Source organism: Nerophis lumbriciformis, linkage group LG21 (assembly GCF_033978685.3).
Source record: "Nerophis lumbriciformis linkage group LG21, RoL_Nlum_v2.1, whole genome shotgun sequence".
Lineage (NCBI taxonomy): Eukaryota > Metazoa > Chordata > Actinopteri > Syngnathiformes > Syngnathidae > Nerophis > Nerophis lumbriciformis.
In genome coordinates, this window is record NC_084568.2 from 813,494 (window position 1) to 830,044 (window position 16,551).

A 16,551-nucleotide genomic window follows, 5' to 3' on the forward strand; every position below is an offset into this window, starting at 1 on the left:
CTTCTAAGAGTAGTTTTAATGCAACATACTTTTACTTTTACTTAAGTATATTTATAGAGAAGGAACGCTACTTTTACTCCGCTACTTTTATCTACATTCAGCTCGCTACTCGCTACTAATTTTTATCCATCTGTTAATGCACGCTTTGTTTGTTTTGGTCTGTCAGACAGACCTTCATAGTGCCTGCCTTACTGGTGACGTTTCACTCCGTTCCACCAATCAGATGCAGTCACTGGTGACGTTGGACCAATCAAACAGAGCCAGGTGGTCACATGACCTGACTTAAACAAGTTGAAAAACTTATTGGGGTGTTACCATTTAGTGGTCAATTGTACGGAATATATACTGTACTGTGCAATCTACTAATACAAGTTTCAATCAATCAATCAAAAGTGTGAAGGAAAAAAGATACTTTTTTATTTTAACCGTACATCCCGTCAAAAGCCTAAAGACTGACCGCACATGAGGACGTTCCTGTCTTCACAATAAAAGTGCCGCTCCATCGCGCCTGTGCTTTCAAAACAAGAGTCTCCGAAAGCCAGCGCAAACAAGCTAACAAGCTACGGAGTGTGACGCCAATATATTTCTTGTAAAGTGTATAAAAACGAATATGGAAGCTGGACAAACAAGATGCCAAAAACCAACCACTTTCATGTGGTATTAGACAGAAAGGAGGAACTTTTCTTCTCCTCCATTTGAAAACGTGGACGTTATCATCACTACTGTCTGATTACAATCAATGCAAGTCATCAGAATCAGGTAATACACCAACTTATATTCTTGTCTTCATGAAAGAAAGGAATCTATATGTGTTAAACATGCATGTATATTCATTAAAACACCTTTAACATGTAAACAAAAACAGCTAAATAAATACATATAAATTATATACTGTATATATCAATGATGTATGTATGTATATATATATATATATATATATATATATATATATATATATATGAGTGTGTATGTTACTCATCAGTTACTCAGTACTTGAGTAGTTTTTTCACAACATACTTTTTACTTTTACTCAAGTAAATATTTGGGTGACTACTCCTTACTTTTACTTGAGTAATAAATCTCTAAAGTAACAGTACTCTTACTTGAGTACAATTTCTGGCTACTCTACCCACCTCTGCATAAAGGACACCTATTTAACTGACGAACACATTTACATTAGAGATGTCCGATAATATCGGGCTGCCGATAAATGCTTTAAAATGTAATATCGGAAATTATCGGTATCCGTTTCAAAAAGTAAAATGTATGACTTTTTAAAACGCCGCTGTACGGAGTGGTACACGGACGTAGGGAGAAGTACAGAGCGCCGATAAACCTTAAAAGGCACTGCCTCTGCGAGCCGTCCCAATCACTTAATATCTACAGCTTTTCACACACACAAGTGAATGCAAAGCATACTTGGTCAACAGCCATACAGGTCACACTGAGGGTGGCCGTATAAACAAGTTTAACACTGTTACAAATATGCGCCACACTGTGAACCCACACCAAACAAGAATGACAAACACATTTCGGGAGAACATCCGCACCATAACACAACATAAACAAATACCCAGAACCCTTTGCAGCACTAACTCTTCCGGGACACAACAATATACACCCCCCGCTACTCCGCTACCTCACCCCCCCCACCACCTCAACCCCGCCCACCTCAACCTCCTCATGCTCTCTCAGGGAGAGCATGTCCCAAATTCCAAGCTGCTGTTTTGAGGCATGTTAAAAAAAATGATGCACTTTGTGACTTCAATAATAAGGCAGTGCCATTTTTTCCCATAAGTTGAGTTGGATTTATTTTGTAAAACCTTGTTACATTGTTTAATGCATCCAGCGGGGCATCACAACAAAATTAGGTATAATAATGTGTTAATTCCACGACTGTATATATCGGTATCGGTTGATATCGGAATCGGTAATTAAGAGTTGGACAATATCGGAATATCGGATATTGGCAAAAAAAGCCATTATCGGACATCTCTAATTTACATACAATTATGTTGTGTTAAATAAACTAAATTAATAATGAATATTTGTCTTAACTAAACTGTCAATAAAAATAAAAATACAGTTCCAACACTTTCGACATAATTTCTGTGCTTAAAAACTTCTCCATGATTCCAGCTGCAGACGTTTGTTTGAGATTGTCATTACTGCCACAAGTGGTGGAAAAGTGCATTATGTTGCGTGGCGAAGTTGGGAGAGTGGCCGTGCCAGCAATCTGAGGGTTCTGGGTCAATCCCCACCTTCTACCATCCAAGTCACGTCCGTTGTGTCCTTGAGCAAGACACTTCACCCTTGCTCCTGATGGGTCCTGGTTAGCGCCTTGCATGGCAGCTCCCTCCATCAGTGTGTGAATGTGTGTGTGTGAATGGGTGAATGTGGAAATAGTGTCAAAGCGCTTTGAGTTCCTTAAAAAGGTAGAAAAGCGCTATACAAGTACAACTCATTTACCATTTACCATTACAACTGACTACAGAAAGATATTTTTTGCTAAACCGGTACTTTTGAAACAGTGCTAGAATGATGCTCGAACTGATATTAACAAAAAAAAAGGAGGAAAACATACAATTTGTGTTTTAAAAACATGCCATTATACTGCTTGTGTTGTCTTGTTGCCGTTCAAAATTCCGGGGTGTGTAAACGCACCACGCAAGAATTGTTGTGTCCTGCGCTACAGTGAAATGTGTGTGCTGTGTTAAAACTAAGAACTGTGCAATTAAGTTTAAAAAAAAAAAAAAGAGTGCCTCTGTCGGGAAGCTAGATTACCGTATATTACCAAATAAACGCCCTTGTGCAAATAACCGCCCATGTCCTAATAGCCGCCCGGGGTCTGACCCCATTTTGTGAAATAAACGCCTCTTCCTAATAAACGCCTATGTCCAAATAGCCGCCCATGGGCTGTTATTTGCATAATTTAGATTAAAATCATATTGACTTCATTAAACCCAATTTATAAGATAAAAGGAAAAGCAAAGGTGCAATAATTCTGGTCATTACGGTAACAGCAGACGTTACGTGGGGATTCTGGGTAATCAACATATTGCAATGAGTCACCGCATATAGCGTAACACACACTCAACGACAACAACAAACCCACGAGGAAAAGTGTCAGCATGGCAAGCAATAGTAGCAGTGAGTTGAATGAACAGGATACCGCTACACCACAACTGATGGACGGGAATACTTTAAGGGGGAAGAAGAACAGAAAGTTTGACTTAAAGTTCAAGCTAGTGGTTGTGAAGTATGCGGAGCAGAATTCTGGTTTGGCAGCGGCCAGGCAATTTAACATTGACCCAAAACATGTACGAGAATGGAAACAAAAAAAGGGAGAACTACTATCTCAGTCGGCAATCGATGGAAAACGGGCTTGCTTATCTGGTGGAGGCAGGAAGAAAGTGAGCGACGAGCTTGATGCTAATTTGTGTCAGTGGATACATCACGTTCGTGGACTGAACCACCGTGTGTCCCGCAAAATGATCCGCATTAAGGCAAAGGAGTTGTATGCCACCGCGAGCGACACGAGAGACACCGGGGTGGTGTTTGGTGCAACGAGTGTACTTGGTACCATCATTTTATTTTTCCTGTATGCTGCTTTATTTAAAACTTGGAGTACTGTAGCCTTTATTTGATTTAAGTGACAGTATTATTGTTCTGTTTTGATGGTGGGTTTTATACTTGAGTACTTGGTACCATCCTTTTATTTTTCCCGGTAGGCTGCTTTATTTAAAAAGTGTATTTATTTTTAGTATTTGTATTCTATTTGACAATTGTTGCACTACTGTCATGTTGAGGCATTGTTGATCTCTTGTCTTTTGATAGTCTTGTTTTTTTGTTTGTATGTTTACATTAGCTTTTACATTTAAAGTTTTTAGTACGAAAAAAAATACTGGACAGTAACCATTGTAACCAAATAATGGCCCGGTGCAGGCTGGTGCAAAAATAAATAAAAGCCTTGTGCAAATAACCGCCCATGTCCTAATAGCCGCCCGGGGTCTGACCCCATTTTGTGAAATAAACGCCCGGGCTACTATTTGGTAATATACGGTACTTACAAGACATTGGTTGCACATTTAGGGCTGCACAAATCAAATTTTAATCATGATTTGTGTTGCCAGAATTAAACTTGGGTGATCGTTTGCAATATTAATATTTAAAAAGCAGTGTCTCCCTGGAGTCCAACTAGAAGAACTAACGGGTAGTCGTCATCCTAAATAGAGTCTGGAGACACTTTCCGTCGACTTTTTGTGAAGTGAAGTACATTTATATAGCGCTTTTTCTCAAGTGACTCAAAGCGCTTTACATAGTGAAACCCAATATCTAAGTTACATTTAAAGCAGTGTGGGTGGCACTGGGAGCAGGTGGGTAAAGTGTCTTGCCCAAGGACACAACGGCAGTGACTAGGATGGCGGAAGCGGGGATCGAACCTGCAACCCTCAAGTTGCTGGCACGGCCGCTCTACCAACCGAGCTATACCGTTCCAAACTGCTTTACTGTAAGGTCGGCCGCCGCCTCCTTCCTGAAGCTTCTTTTTGGAACTACCGCAGGTTTATTTATTGAATCAAAGATACTGAAATTCCACGCCGTAGTGAATTTGCAAACAGCTAAAATGATACACAAAGCAAACTATAACCTGCTACCCAAGAATATACAACAATTCTTCTCAAAAAAAGAGGAGAAATATAATCTTAGAGAGAAATGTAATTTAAAACATTTGTATGCACGTACAACACTTAAGACCTTCACTATATCAGTATGTGGAATTAAATGATGGAATGGATTAAGCAAAGCAATCAAACAATGTACTAATATGATCCACTTCAAGAAACTCTTCAAACTTAAAGTGTTTACAAACTACAAAGAAGAAGAACCATGATAAACATTTTTAATTTATTTAATTCATCCATTCCTTCACTCTCAAAATAATCTTACTTATCTCATCATATGAATAATAATTCACCAATTATTATTATTTTATTTTTATTTTTATTGTGATTACTTATGGAGTATATTGGGAATAAATTGAGAACAGGAAGTGAACAAAAGTTTTAGCAACTGTTATGTCAAAGAAAAGGGGTAGGATTAACTAAGCTCTGCTTCTTCCTACTCCTTTTCGAACATGTTGAAAAGAGAAACTGTAGATTGTGATGTATCATGTTGTATGCTTGCATGTTCCAAATAAACTCAAACTCAACTCAACTCAATTCATTACAAAACAATAATACAAAAGAAAACACATTTGTATGTAAATGTATTCAGTTATAAACATTCATTCACTTTCTTCTTTCCTTCATGGATCTAAACTTTACCACTGACAGTATTTCTTTCTATATTCTTATTGTAATATTTTCAGAATGTGTGTGTTCTATTTTTGGCCAAAGTAAGACAAAGAAAACAATCAGAAGTTGTCTTTATTTTGTAGTTTTAATGCCATGATTTTAATAGTCCGGCCCTCATGTGCACAGGTTTTCCTCCATGCGGCCCCTGAGCTCAAATGAATTTGACACCCCTGTGGTAGGCATCAGCGCTGCAGCTACCGATTATTTTAGAAGTCAAATAATCTATTGATTAATCGAATAACCGAATAATATAGCCTCTGTGTGTATTTCAGGGCAAATAATTGCAATAAACAATATTTCTGCTTGCCATAAATGCACATTATCAACATTGAAATTGCAATTTTAACATGTACGCATTATAAAATCCATTTTTGACCGCTTGTCATAAAAAAAACTCCCTATTGTTTTCCCACACTGCACCCACACACCACCTCGCTCATGTGCGCTCATTTATCCACTGCAGAAACTATGTCTGTGTCTTTAAAGTTCCAGGATTTGATCAGTTTTTATCAGTTACACTCAAACGCTTAATCAAAACCGGAATATAAATCAAACTTTTTACAATTAATGTATCTATTAAGTTAAAAAGCTCCTCGGTGGCAAGGCCCCGGGGGTGGATGAGATCCGCCCGGAGTTCCTTAAGGCTCTGGATGCTGTGGGGCTGTCTTGGTTGACAAGACTCTGCAACATCGCGTGGACATCGGGGGCGGTACCTCTGGATTGGCAGACCGGGGTGGTGGTTCCTCTCTTTAAGAAGGGGAACCGGAGGGTGTGTTCCAACTATCGTGGGATCACACTCCTCAGCCTTCCCGGTAAGGTCTATTCAGGTGTACTGGAGAGGAGGCTACGCCGGATAGTCGAACCTCGGATTCAGGAGGAACAGTGTGGTTTTCGTCCTGGTCGTGGAACTGTGGACCAGCTCTATACTCTCGGCAGGGTCCTTGAGGGTGCATGGGAGTTTGCCCAACCAGTCTACATGTGCTTTGTGGACTTGGAGAAGGCATTTGACCGTGTACCCCGGGAAGTCCTGTGGGGAGTGCTCAGAGAGTATGGGGTAACGGACTGTCTTATTGTGGCGGTTCGCTCCCTGTATGATCAGTGTCAGAGCTTGGTCCGCATTGCCGGCAGTAAGTCGGACACGTTTCCAGTGAGGGTTGGACTCCGCCAAGGCTGCCCTTTGTCACCCATTCTGTTCATAACCTTTATGGACAGAATTTCTAGGCGCAGTCAAGGCGTTGAGGGGATCTGGTTTGGTGGCTGCAGGATTAGGTCACAGCTATTTGCAGATGATGTGGTCCTGATGGCTTCCTCCGGCCAAGATCTTCAGCTCTCACTGGATCGGTTCGCAGCCGAGTGTGAAGCGACTGGGATGGGAATCAGCACCTCCAAGTGCGAGTCCATGGTTCTCGCCCGGAAAAGGGTGGAGTGCCATCTCCGGGTTGGGGAGGAGATCTTGCCCCAAGTGGAGGAGTTCAAGTACCTCGGAGTCTTGTTCACGAGTGGGGGAAGAGTGGATCGTGAGATCGACAGGCGGATCGGTGCGGCGTCTTCAGTAATGCGGACGTTGTATCGATCCGTTGTGGTGAAGAAGGAGCTGAGCCGGAAGGCAAAGCTCTCGATTTACCGGTCGATCTACGTTCACATCCTCACCTATGGTCATGAGCTTTGGGTCATGACCGAAAGGACAAGATCACGGGTACAAGCGGCCGAAATGAGTTTGGGGCTCTCCCTTAGAGATAGGGTGAGAAGCTCTGTCATTCGGGGGGAGCTCAAAGTAAAGCCGCTGCTCCTCCACATGGAGAGGAGCCAGATGAGGTGGTTCGGGCATCTGGTCAGGATGCCACCCGAACGCCTCCCTAGGAAGGTGTTTCGGGCACGTCCGACCGGTAGGAGGCCACGGGGAAGACCCAGGACACGCTGGGAAGACTATCTCTCCCGGCTGGCCTGGGAACGCCTCGGGGTCCCACAGGAAGAGCTGGACGAAGTGGCTGGGGAGAGGGAAGTCTGGGCTTCCCTGCTTAAGCTGCTGCCCCCGCGACCCGACCTCGGATAAGCGGAAGAAGATGGATGGCTGGATGGATGTATCTATTAATCATAGCAGCCCTATTTGAAAGGGTTACTACTTGCATTAATGATTACATTAGTGCTTAATTTGGACTCACAATGCGGGCAGTAAATAATTTGTGAGACAATATATCTAAGCCCCGCGTTTATTTGTCTCTCTCTTCCAACAGGGAAGAAAATGTCTCACTGTGTGCATCACTCTCAGCACCTGAAGGCCTTTATTTAACAGTAGAATAGACCGCCAGCTTTACGCACACAGGAAGCACAGACAGAGACCCTCGTAACAAAAATTAGGCGGAAAATATTACGATGAGAAATCCTTACGTTGTGGGACTATTTCAGCTTCAAATCGGATGGACATTGTCATCCCATCAACACGGACGAACGAGCAAGAATGCCGCGATCATGAGATGGCAAACAAAACAAAAAAAAGTCTGACCTATTTTTTCCAAATGGGAAAAAAATGCACTTGAAGATGTTTAATATTAACTTACAAACAATTAGTCCATTTAATTCTTTGTTTTGGCCTGTACTGTACCTGAAAAGAAACGTGTCTTCCCTCACTTGGTATTTTTGCAGCTTCTTGCATTTATGTATATGAAATATAAACATCGCAAATCTTGCCCCATGTGGAAGAGTACTTTGGAGTCTTCGTGCATGTAGCGTGCTTAGTCTGGAGGCTAAATACACACGGTGTTTTATGTAACTGTTGTTTAGTGTTGATATTCTTTGCTTAGTTTGATAAATGTTGGAGCAGTTTGCTTCATCAGGAGGGTGAAGTCGCTCAACTTAAAGTGTTGGATTTAACTGTGTTGGATCATTGGCTGCTGGTGAGGGCATAGAAAAAGGGGCATTTTTCTACCAGTAGACAGCGTTTAAGATTGAGTGTTTCACTGCTAAATTAATAATATATTTATATTGAATATGGATTTTAAATATGTATCTAAATAGGTGGTTAATTGGTTAGGTATTTATGTATTTGCATATTGGGTTTTCTGTTGCATTTATCTATCGTGTTTCTGGGTTTAAATGTATTTTATATGTATCTTGGTGCATTTATGTTGAGACAATTTATTTAAAATCTGTTTTAACTTAAAGGGAAAAGATGTGTCCATTTTCTTGCACTTGTTTAATGGTTAAGAGTTTGATAGCCTAATTAATAATTGTAAATTATGGGATTGATAATTGATTGATTTTTTACAGCATGTTAATCTTGTGGTGTTTTGTCCTTAAAAGTTTTTTAACCTTCTAAAGAAGCTAAAGGCTACTAAAGAAGCTAAAGGCTACTAAAGACAGCTAAAGAAACTAAAGTCTATTAACACTGCTAAAGACTGCTAAAAAGACTAAAGAAGAAAAAAGAAGCTGTTTCTTGGTTGGAAAAACTGATGCAAACTAAAGGAAAATAAAAGGAAAAAGTAACTACGGTCTGGTCTTTTGAGTGAAATCCAGAAGCCACATTCAGCATTGGTACATCCCTTCAAGTGTGGGATAAGCACAGCGAAAAAAGCAAAACACTTGACAGTTGTTGTATGCACACTGTGTCGAGCGGAAATGGCCTATCATAGCAGCACAACGGCTATGAAGGAACATTTGAAAAGAAAACACCCGACAGCGTTCTTCCCATCACCATCAACTAGTCAATCGTCCGTGTGAGTATACGTTGTCATCATTACACAAAAACATGAATGTGTTATTTGTATCTGCGTTGTAAATTCATAAACTAAAACACTGTTTCGCTCTGAGAGGCGCGTTTGGCGTGCCTGTTCAATGTTTACAAAGACGCGCTCCTCTTTAACGCTAACGTTAATTAGTTGTGCAAATACCTTTTACAACATTAACAGTTACATATACTATGTACAAACCAACAATTAACTTTCACTTTAATCATACTATCATTGTTGTGTTATTAAGAAAAATAAGCAATACTTTTACTTTTGTTGAAATGTTTACACTGTTACAGAATATTTCGTTTTGCACTTTTTTGTATTGGATGTTTATCTTTATTTTTGCACATTTTAAAGCAAAATAAGCAATACTTTTACTTTTTAAATGCTTATACTATTGCAGAATATTAAGATTTGCACTGGATGTTTACTTTTATATTTGCACATTAAAAAGCAAATAAGCTACTTTTAATTTTGTTAAATGTTAAAAGTTTTAAATGTTTACATTGTTACAGAATATTTTGTCATGTTGTTGTCAATGTTGACTGAGTGGCCATACTTTTTTTTTTTGTAAATAAAAGCCATGCCTTTTGAAAAAACTGGCCTACATTTATTTTTTCCTCTTCATTTTAAATAAAAAAAATAATCGGTAAAAGGAAAAATAATCTATAGATTAATCAAAAGAAAAAAAATCCATAGATTAACAGATTAATCGAAAAAATAATCTATAGATTAATCGATAGAAAAATAATCGTTAGCTGCAGCCTTATTGAACAGACAACCGTAATGAAATATCTTGTGTGACATCATGCACAAAACTGCACTTTATTTGTTTTAAACTATTGTAGTGGCGTTTTATACAAAAAGTGGTTTAATTTAATGTTGTTTTGATATATCATCTTAGCGACATCATGCACAAAAGTGCACTTTATTTGTTTTAAACTATTGTAGTGGTGTTCTGTACAAAAAGTGCACTTTTATTTAGTGTTGTTTTGATATATCATCTTAGTGACATCATGCACAAAAATGCACTTTGTTTTAACTATTGTAGTGGCGTTCTGTACAAAAAGTGCACTTGAAATTTAGTGTTGCTTTGATATGTCATCTTAGTGACATCATGCACAAAAGTGCACTCATAGCTTGTTTTAAAATGTTTCTGACAATCTTGCACTTTCTGTTTGGAAATGACATGAATGTTTGTGCCACTGCTTAATAAATGTTTAATAAATACACTTTTAGTTGTGATTTCCCTCTCTGCATGAAAGTTTAAAAGTAGCATATATTAATGCAGTATGAAGAAGAATGTTTTAATGTAGACACATAGAATCATCATACTGCTGTGATTATATGCATCAAGTGTTCATTCAAGGCTAAGGCAAAATATGGAGATATATATCGTGTATCGTAACATGGCCTAAAAATATCAAGATATTAATAAAAGGCTATATCGCCGAGCCCTAGTCCGACCGGTAAGAGGCCACGGGGAAGACCCAGGACTAGGGTTGCAAAATTCCGGGAATATTCAAAGTTGGAAACTTTCCATGGGAATTAACAGGAATTAACGGGAAATTATTTGGAATAAACATTGAATGCAACACGCTAGATCTTGCAACGTGACTATTAGCTAAAACAACCTGATTTAATGCAAATTCATTACAAAATAACAAACACGGAGCTCCAGTTTACACGAGGACCACTTTATTTACCTTCTTTCAAAAACCTCCGCAACGTGTCATCACTTCCGCTCTTAGCGCCTTCAAAATAAGAGCTCAAGGCATATACTGTATAACAACGCATAACAGGAACTTAACATCACAAAGCCCATGAAAATAGGTTACAAACGTTATTTCATAAGAAGCCAAAAAGTGCAAAAACAATAATGTTCATGTTGGAGGAGTTGTGAATTAGATACACCTGCAGTCTGCAGGTGTACCTAATGTTGTGGCCCTGCAGTCATTCACAACTCCTCCAACACGAACATTATTGTTTTTGCACTTTTTGGCTTCTTATGAAATAACTTTTTTAAATAGATTCAATCTTGCACGTGGAAAGTTTAAGTGTGGGCTTTAGTTGATATAACAATTCTACGGCGGGGGTGCAGGAGGCGAGATTACTGGAGTCTCAGCCAGTGCGTCTTTTGCAGCCGTTTTATGATCGCTCAGCACAAGAAATACGTTACACACATACAGTTGTTGACAAAATACACTGCACATTATATACCTCAGCCAACTAAACTATGGAAATGTATAATATAATTCATATAGCAATACAGTCTCACTGCACAGCAGACCAGCAGTTAGCCGAGTCCGGAATCCATGTTGAGGCACTGAGTGACGTGCCTCAACTGGCTGATGTTCACCGCACCATCTCTTCTCAGTATTTGAACGGCAAATGTGAAAATTCAGTGATTTTGAATAAAAAATAATCTAAAACTGGTGAAGTTAAATGGAAAATAACTTTATAGTATAATCACTGGACACATATAACAATTTAATTAATTTTTTTTCTTTCCATGATGCATACCTGCCAACTTTTGAAATCAGAAAAACCTAGTAGCCAGGGTCCAGGGGCCGCAGGCCCCGGTAGGTCCAGGACAAAGTCCTGGTGGGGGGTTCAGGCTTCGCCCCCCGACGCAAAATGATTATTAGCATTCAGACAGGTTAAAATGTTGCTAAAACCATCACTTTTCTATCAGTCACAGTGACTTTTCAAAACAAAAATATTACAGCAAAAATCATATGGGTTGATTGACATGTTTATTCTGTAAGCTAACTTAAATAGATTGAAATTATTTTGACAGTTAATGCCAGTTATCCTGTCAACCTTTCACAAGACTTCAATTTGTTAATTGAAAGTATAAACAGTATAAACACTTTTTACAGTAAACAAATGGTAAAACAGTACTAAACAATTCCATTAAAAAAAAAATTGGTGTCATTATTAACTTTCTGTCCAAGCTTGTATAATCTACTGCCTTGTTCAATTGTAAAAAATATTCTGTGCCTAAAATTCACATTTCTATCACAATTATCATACTGTAAACATGGTAAGCTAACTTCATTAAAATTAATAGTCCTGTCAATAGCATGGAATTACAATTCAAATGTAGTTTTTTTGTAAGCCTTTCAAAAGAATTCAAAATATGAAAAATGAATGAAAATTAATTGAAGCCATCAGACACTTGAAAAGTGGCACATCACATCTCTAATGTAATCATTTGAACTTTTCAACAGAAATAGCACTGCAAAAATATTAAGGACATACTTCTGTATTTTGGTAGTTATGCTGTCAACATTTAACAAGATTTCTTCAACTTGGACTTGAAAGCATAAATAGTATAAACACTTTTAACAGTATAACAGTACTAAACAATTCCAATAGATAACATTGGTGTCATTACCTTTTTGTGGCTAAAATCCGAAAAACGTTGAAAGTTTTCCACTTGTATCGCTAGCAACGGCATTAGACTTGTGTTTTTTTGTCCCAACGTGGTCTTTTACATCGCTAATTCCTCCGTGTCCGATCAAAAAATCTTGTCTGCACAAGGTGCAATTCGCGTAGTTTTCACCCTTTTTGGAACGGATAATTATTCCCGGATAGGCTTTTGAATATTCTTCACGGAATGACTGCAGTTTTCTTCTCAGTTTAAGACTCGTTTGCGATTTTTCTCCGGCTGATTCCATGATCGTTCGCTCGTTTGGAAACAATGGCCTCGTGCTTGGCAGCGGTGCTATAAATAGCCTTGCGCATTTAAAAAAATATTTTTTTTTTAATTAATGAAAAACCGTATTTTTTATCACTGCAACCGTAACCCGGAATAGGTTGATGAAAACCGTACTAATTACGGGAAAACCGGAGTAGTTGGCAGGTATGCATGATGGCAGGTGAGGCCCCGCCTCACCTGCCTCTAGTGACTGCACGTCACTGCCAGGACATATTGGAAAGACTATGTCTCCCGGCTGGCCAGGGAAGGCCTCGGGATCCCCCGGGAGGAGCTGGACAAAGTGGCTGGGGAGAGTGAAGTCTGGGCTTCCCTGCTTAGGCTGCTTCCCCCGCGACACGACCTCGGATAAGCGGAGGAAAATGGATGGATGGATGGCAAATCGAATCGCGATTACGTTTTTTCCCCCCTCTAAATCGTTTTGCCCGACCACCCCAGCTTCCCTGCCTGCCGTTGGCACTGGACGTGACATGTTATTGTTGTGCTGTCGGGGATGGATCAATGGTGCTGTAGCCACACAAGGCTCCGTGCAGTTGTGATGAAAACCCAAGCGGACATACCACGAGGGCTTGTCAACACACTGGCTGATTAGCAGGAATGGGTCGCAGGCAAAGGATGAACCCAGCCCGAGTACACCATCATTTGTGCAGACTCCTCTCCTCAGCATCATGCCTCTCCTGCAGCCACCAGCATGCTACCATGACTTGCATGCTGCCATGACTAGCACGCTGTATGCTGCCATGACTAGCACGCTGTATGCTACCATGACTAGCACGCTGTATGCTACCATGACTTGACAACAACACTGCACCTGTGCTGCTAATCAACACAACTAAGCATTATAGCTAGCTATTAGGTTACACGTATATATAAATATATATATATATATACCCACCCATAACCAGGACATTTTTCCCGGACGGAAGCTTCGATCTTGAATGTGTCGACACCTCGCTCAAGATAGTCGACCTGCGGAGAGAAGAAGCTTATTGTTGATTCAATGATGATTAGCGAAGGTGCTGATGCTAAGCTAAGCGGCTAGCTGTCAAAAGCAACCACCTCCTCCTAACAATTCAGCCCCCCCACCCTCAACCTCGACGCTAAGAGACCTCACACCCACCACAAGTTCTGGCCGTCATCCTCCTCCGGGTTGCAGCTCTCCAGTGCGCCCTTCGATCCAGTTAAGGTGGAGGATAATAATGCACTCCTCCCAGCGGTCGCCATCTTCACAGGGTTGTCAACGGAGCCAAGTGCCCGGATGTAAGAGGCTCCAAACTGGGCGTGGTCGTCCTCGCACAAAGATGCGTCCTCCCGTCACACACGTCCTCGCACAAAGATGCGTCCTCCCGTCACACACGTCCTCGCACAAAGATGCGTCCTCCCGTCACAATTCCCTACAAGCTGGGATAAAAGCGGATATTTCTGCAACAGAGCTGCCAGAAATCGTGCATTTGTTTGTGTTCCATGTGAGCAGATAGGCTTAAAATGACCCAAAATCGTTTGTTGGTGGCCAGCCCATAGAACACATCATAAGCTTCTACCAAAAAAAGCCTTTATGATGCAGTTTGTGATGATTTAAGTCCATCCATTTTCTACCGCTTGTTCCTTTTGAGGGGTCGAAATGAACAAAGTCATGTTTACAGGGGCCAGTGGTCGGGGTGGAGCGGGGCGTGGTTAAGAGGGGAGGAGTATATTGACAGCTAGAATTCACCAAGTCAAGTATTTCATACATATATATATATATATATATATATATATATATATATATATATATATATATATATATATATATATCAGAGGTGGGACCAAGTCATTGTTTTGCAAGTCACAAGTAAGTCTCAAGTCTTTGCCCTCAAGTCCGAGTCAAGTCCCGAGTCAAGACAGGCAAGCCCCGAGTCAAGTCCAAAGTCAAGACTGGAAAGTCTCAAGTCAAGTCCTAAGTCCTGCATTTTGAGTTTCGAGTCCTTTCAAGTCCTTTTAACCACAGACTAATATATTAACACAGATTGTGTATGCTTTTCAAACGCTGTATTTATTTATTAAAACAAGTGCATTTTAAATTGCAGGAAAGAAAATTGTGCTGACATTGCACTTTATAATAGCACTATTAACCAGTCATTTGAAACATTAACTCATTCCTTTACAGAACAAACACATTGAAAAATAAAGTGCAAATGTACTTATTTGTACAAAAGTGTTAACATTGAAAAAACATGACATATACGTGAACATAACAAAAAAGTTGTACTTTTTATATGTCAGGGCCCTATGCTGCATTGCATTTGCAAAAGACCAAATTAGCCAAGAGTCTGTCAGTCATTTGTGCACGATGGGGGCGTAGTATGATGCCACCATGGCTGAAAACTCGCTCCACTGGAGCACTGGAGGCAGGCACTGCCAAGACTCTCATGGCCACTCGGAACAGTGAAGGAAGAGTCTTCATGTTCAATGCCCAGAACAAAAGGGGGGAGAGAGTTGTTTTGGGTTGGTGCACTACTTGTAAGTGTATCTTGTGTTTTTTATGTTGATTTAATAAAAAAAATAAAAAAAATAAAAAAAATTATTGTGCGGCCCGATACCAATCGATCCACGGACCAGTACCGGGCCGCGGCCCGGTGGTTGGGGACCACTGAGGTAAACAACCAACAGTATGTCAGAAAGCTAGCTAAAACGGTACACATATTCATAATATAGTATACATTTTAACTGACCTTTATTTGACTATTTTTGTCTTTTTTTAGGTGGCTAAAATACGCGGTGCTGCTGACCGCCGTCTAACGTTACGTGTGATATATTGACTAACGTAACCCTGCTTAAAAAAAATCACTGAACAAAAAGTATGAATAAGGTAGTGAACTGCAACAGATTCCCGTGTTTGCAATAACGTTATAACGTTAGCAGTGAGTTTACAGCCTCACTGATTTAACTACACAGCAAATAAAAGTCACGTTACTTAGCCAATAAACGTTATCTTACATTCAAAACTTACCGTTCTTTGTGCAACTTCAAATGCCGGACGAAGTTGGAAGTTGTTGCCTCTCCATCAGTCATTTTCGAACCGCATGTGTTGCATACTGCAAACCGTTTTGTGTTGACCACCTCGTAATTTTTATACCCAAACAAAATTATTTTAGGTATAATTTTTTGTTCACTGGCGTGTGGTTTGGACATGTCTTCTTCGTTGGTTGTCCTGCAATTTGATTGGATGAATGCTGTGTGATGAAAACAAAGTAGATGTAATTTGATTGGCTGTTGTACTGAGAGCACACCAGCTGACACACGCAACGCTGATAGACAAGTACACGATGAAAAATACGGAGCGCTCCCGAATAACTTTTTCATCTTTGGGTTTTGGGGAAAGTAGCAAGTCATGTCAAGTCATGTCAATTCAAAAGGCTCAAGTCCAAGTGAAGTCACAAGTCATTGATGTTAAAGTCTAAGTCGAGTTGCAAGTCTTTTTACATTTTGTCAAGTCCAGTCTAAAGTCATCAAATTCATGACTCGAGTCTGACTCGAGTCCAAGTCATGTGACTCGAGTCCACACCTCTGATATATATATATATATATATATATATATATATATATATATATATATATACATCCTGAAAATATGCAAACAAAACTGTGTTTAGATAATTGATACTTCAAACTTGCATAAATAAATCTTAAGGAATATAACATAACTTGGCTTCTGAGAGTTTCAAAATGTAATAAATAAAATGCTAAAGTTATTGATAAACAAGCAATT

General features: G+C 39.7%; 1 protein-coding gene across 1 annotated transcript in view; it reads right to left on the reverse strand.

Moving 5' to 3' along the window:
- Window positions 1-14,253, reverse strand: part of dync1li1 (dynein, cytoplasmic 1, light intermediate chain 1) — a 39,551-nt gene extending 25,298 nt beyond the window's left edge. Inside the window, exons 1-2 of the mRNA XM_061983267.2 lie at window positions 13,924-14,253; window positions 13,699-13,772 (exon numbers count right to left, since the gene is read on the reverse strand). Coding sequence (XP_061839251.1) covers window positions 13,699-13,772; window positions 13,924-14,027 — 178 coding nt within the window. The 5' untranslated portion in view covers window positions 14,028-14,253. The remainder of the gene's footprint in view (window positions 1-13,698; window positions 13,773-13,923) is intronic.
- Between the last annotated feature and the right edge of the window lie 2,298 nt (window positions 14,254-16,551).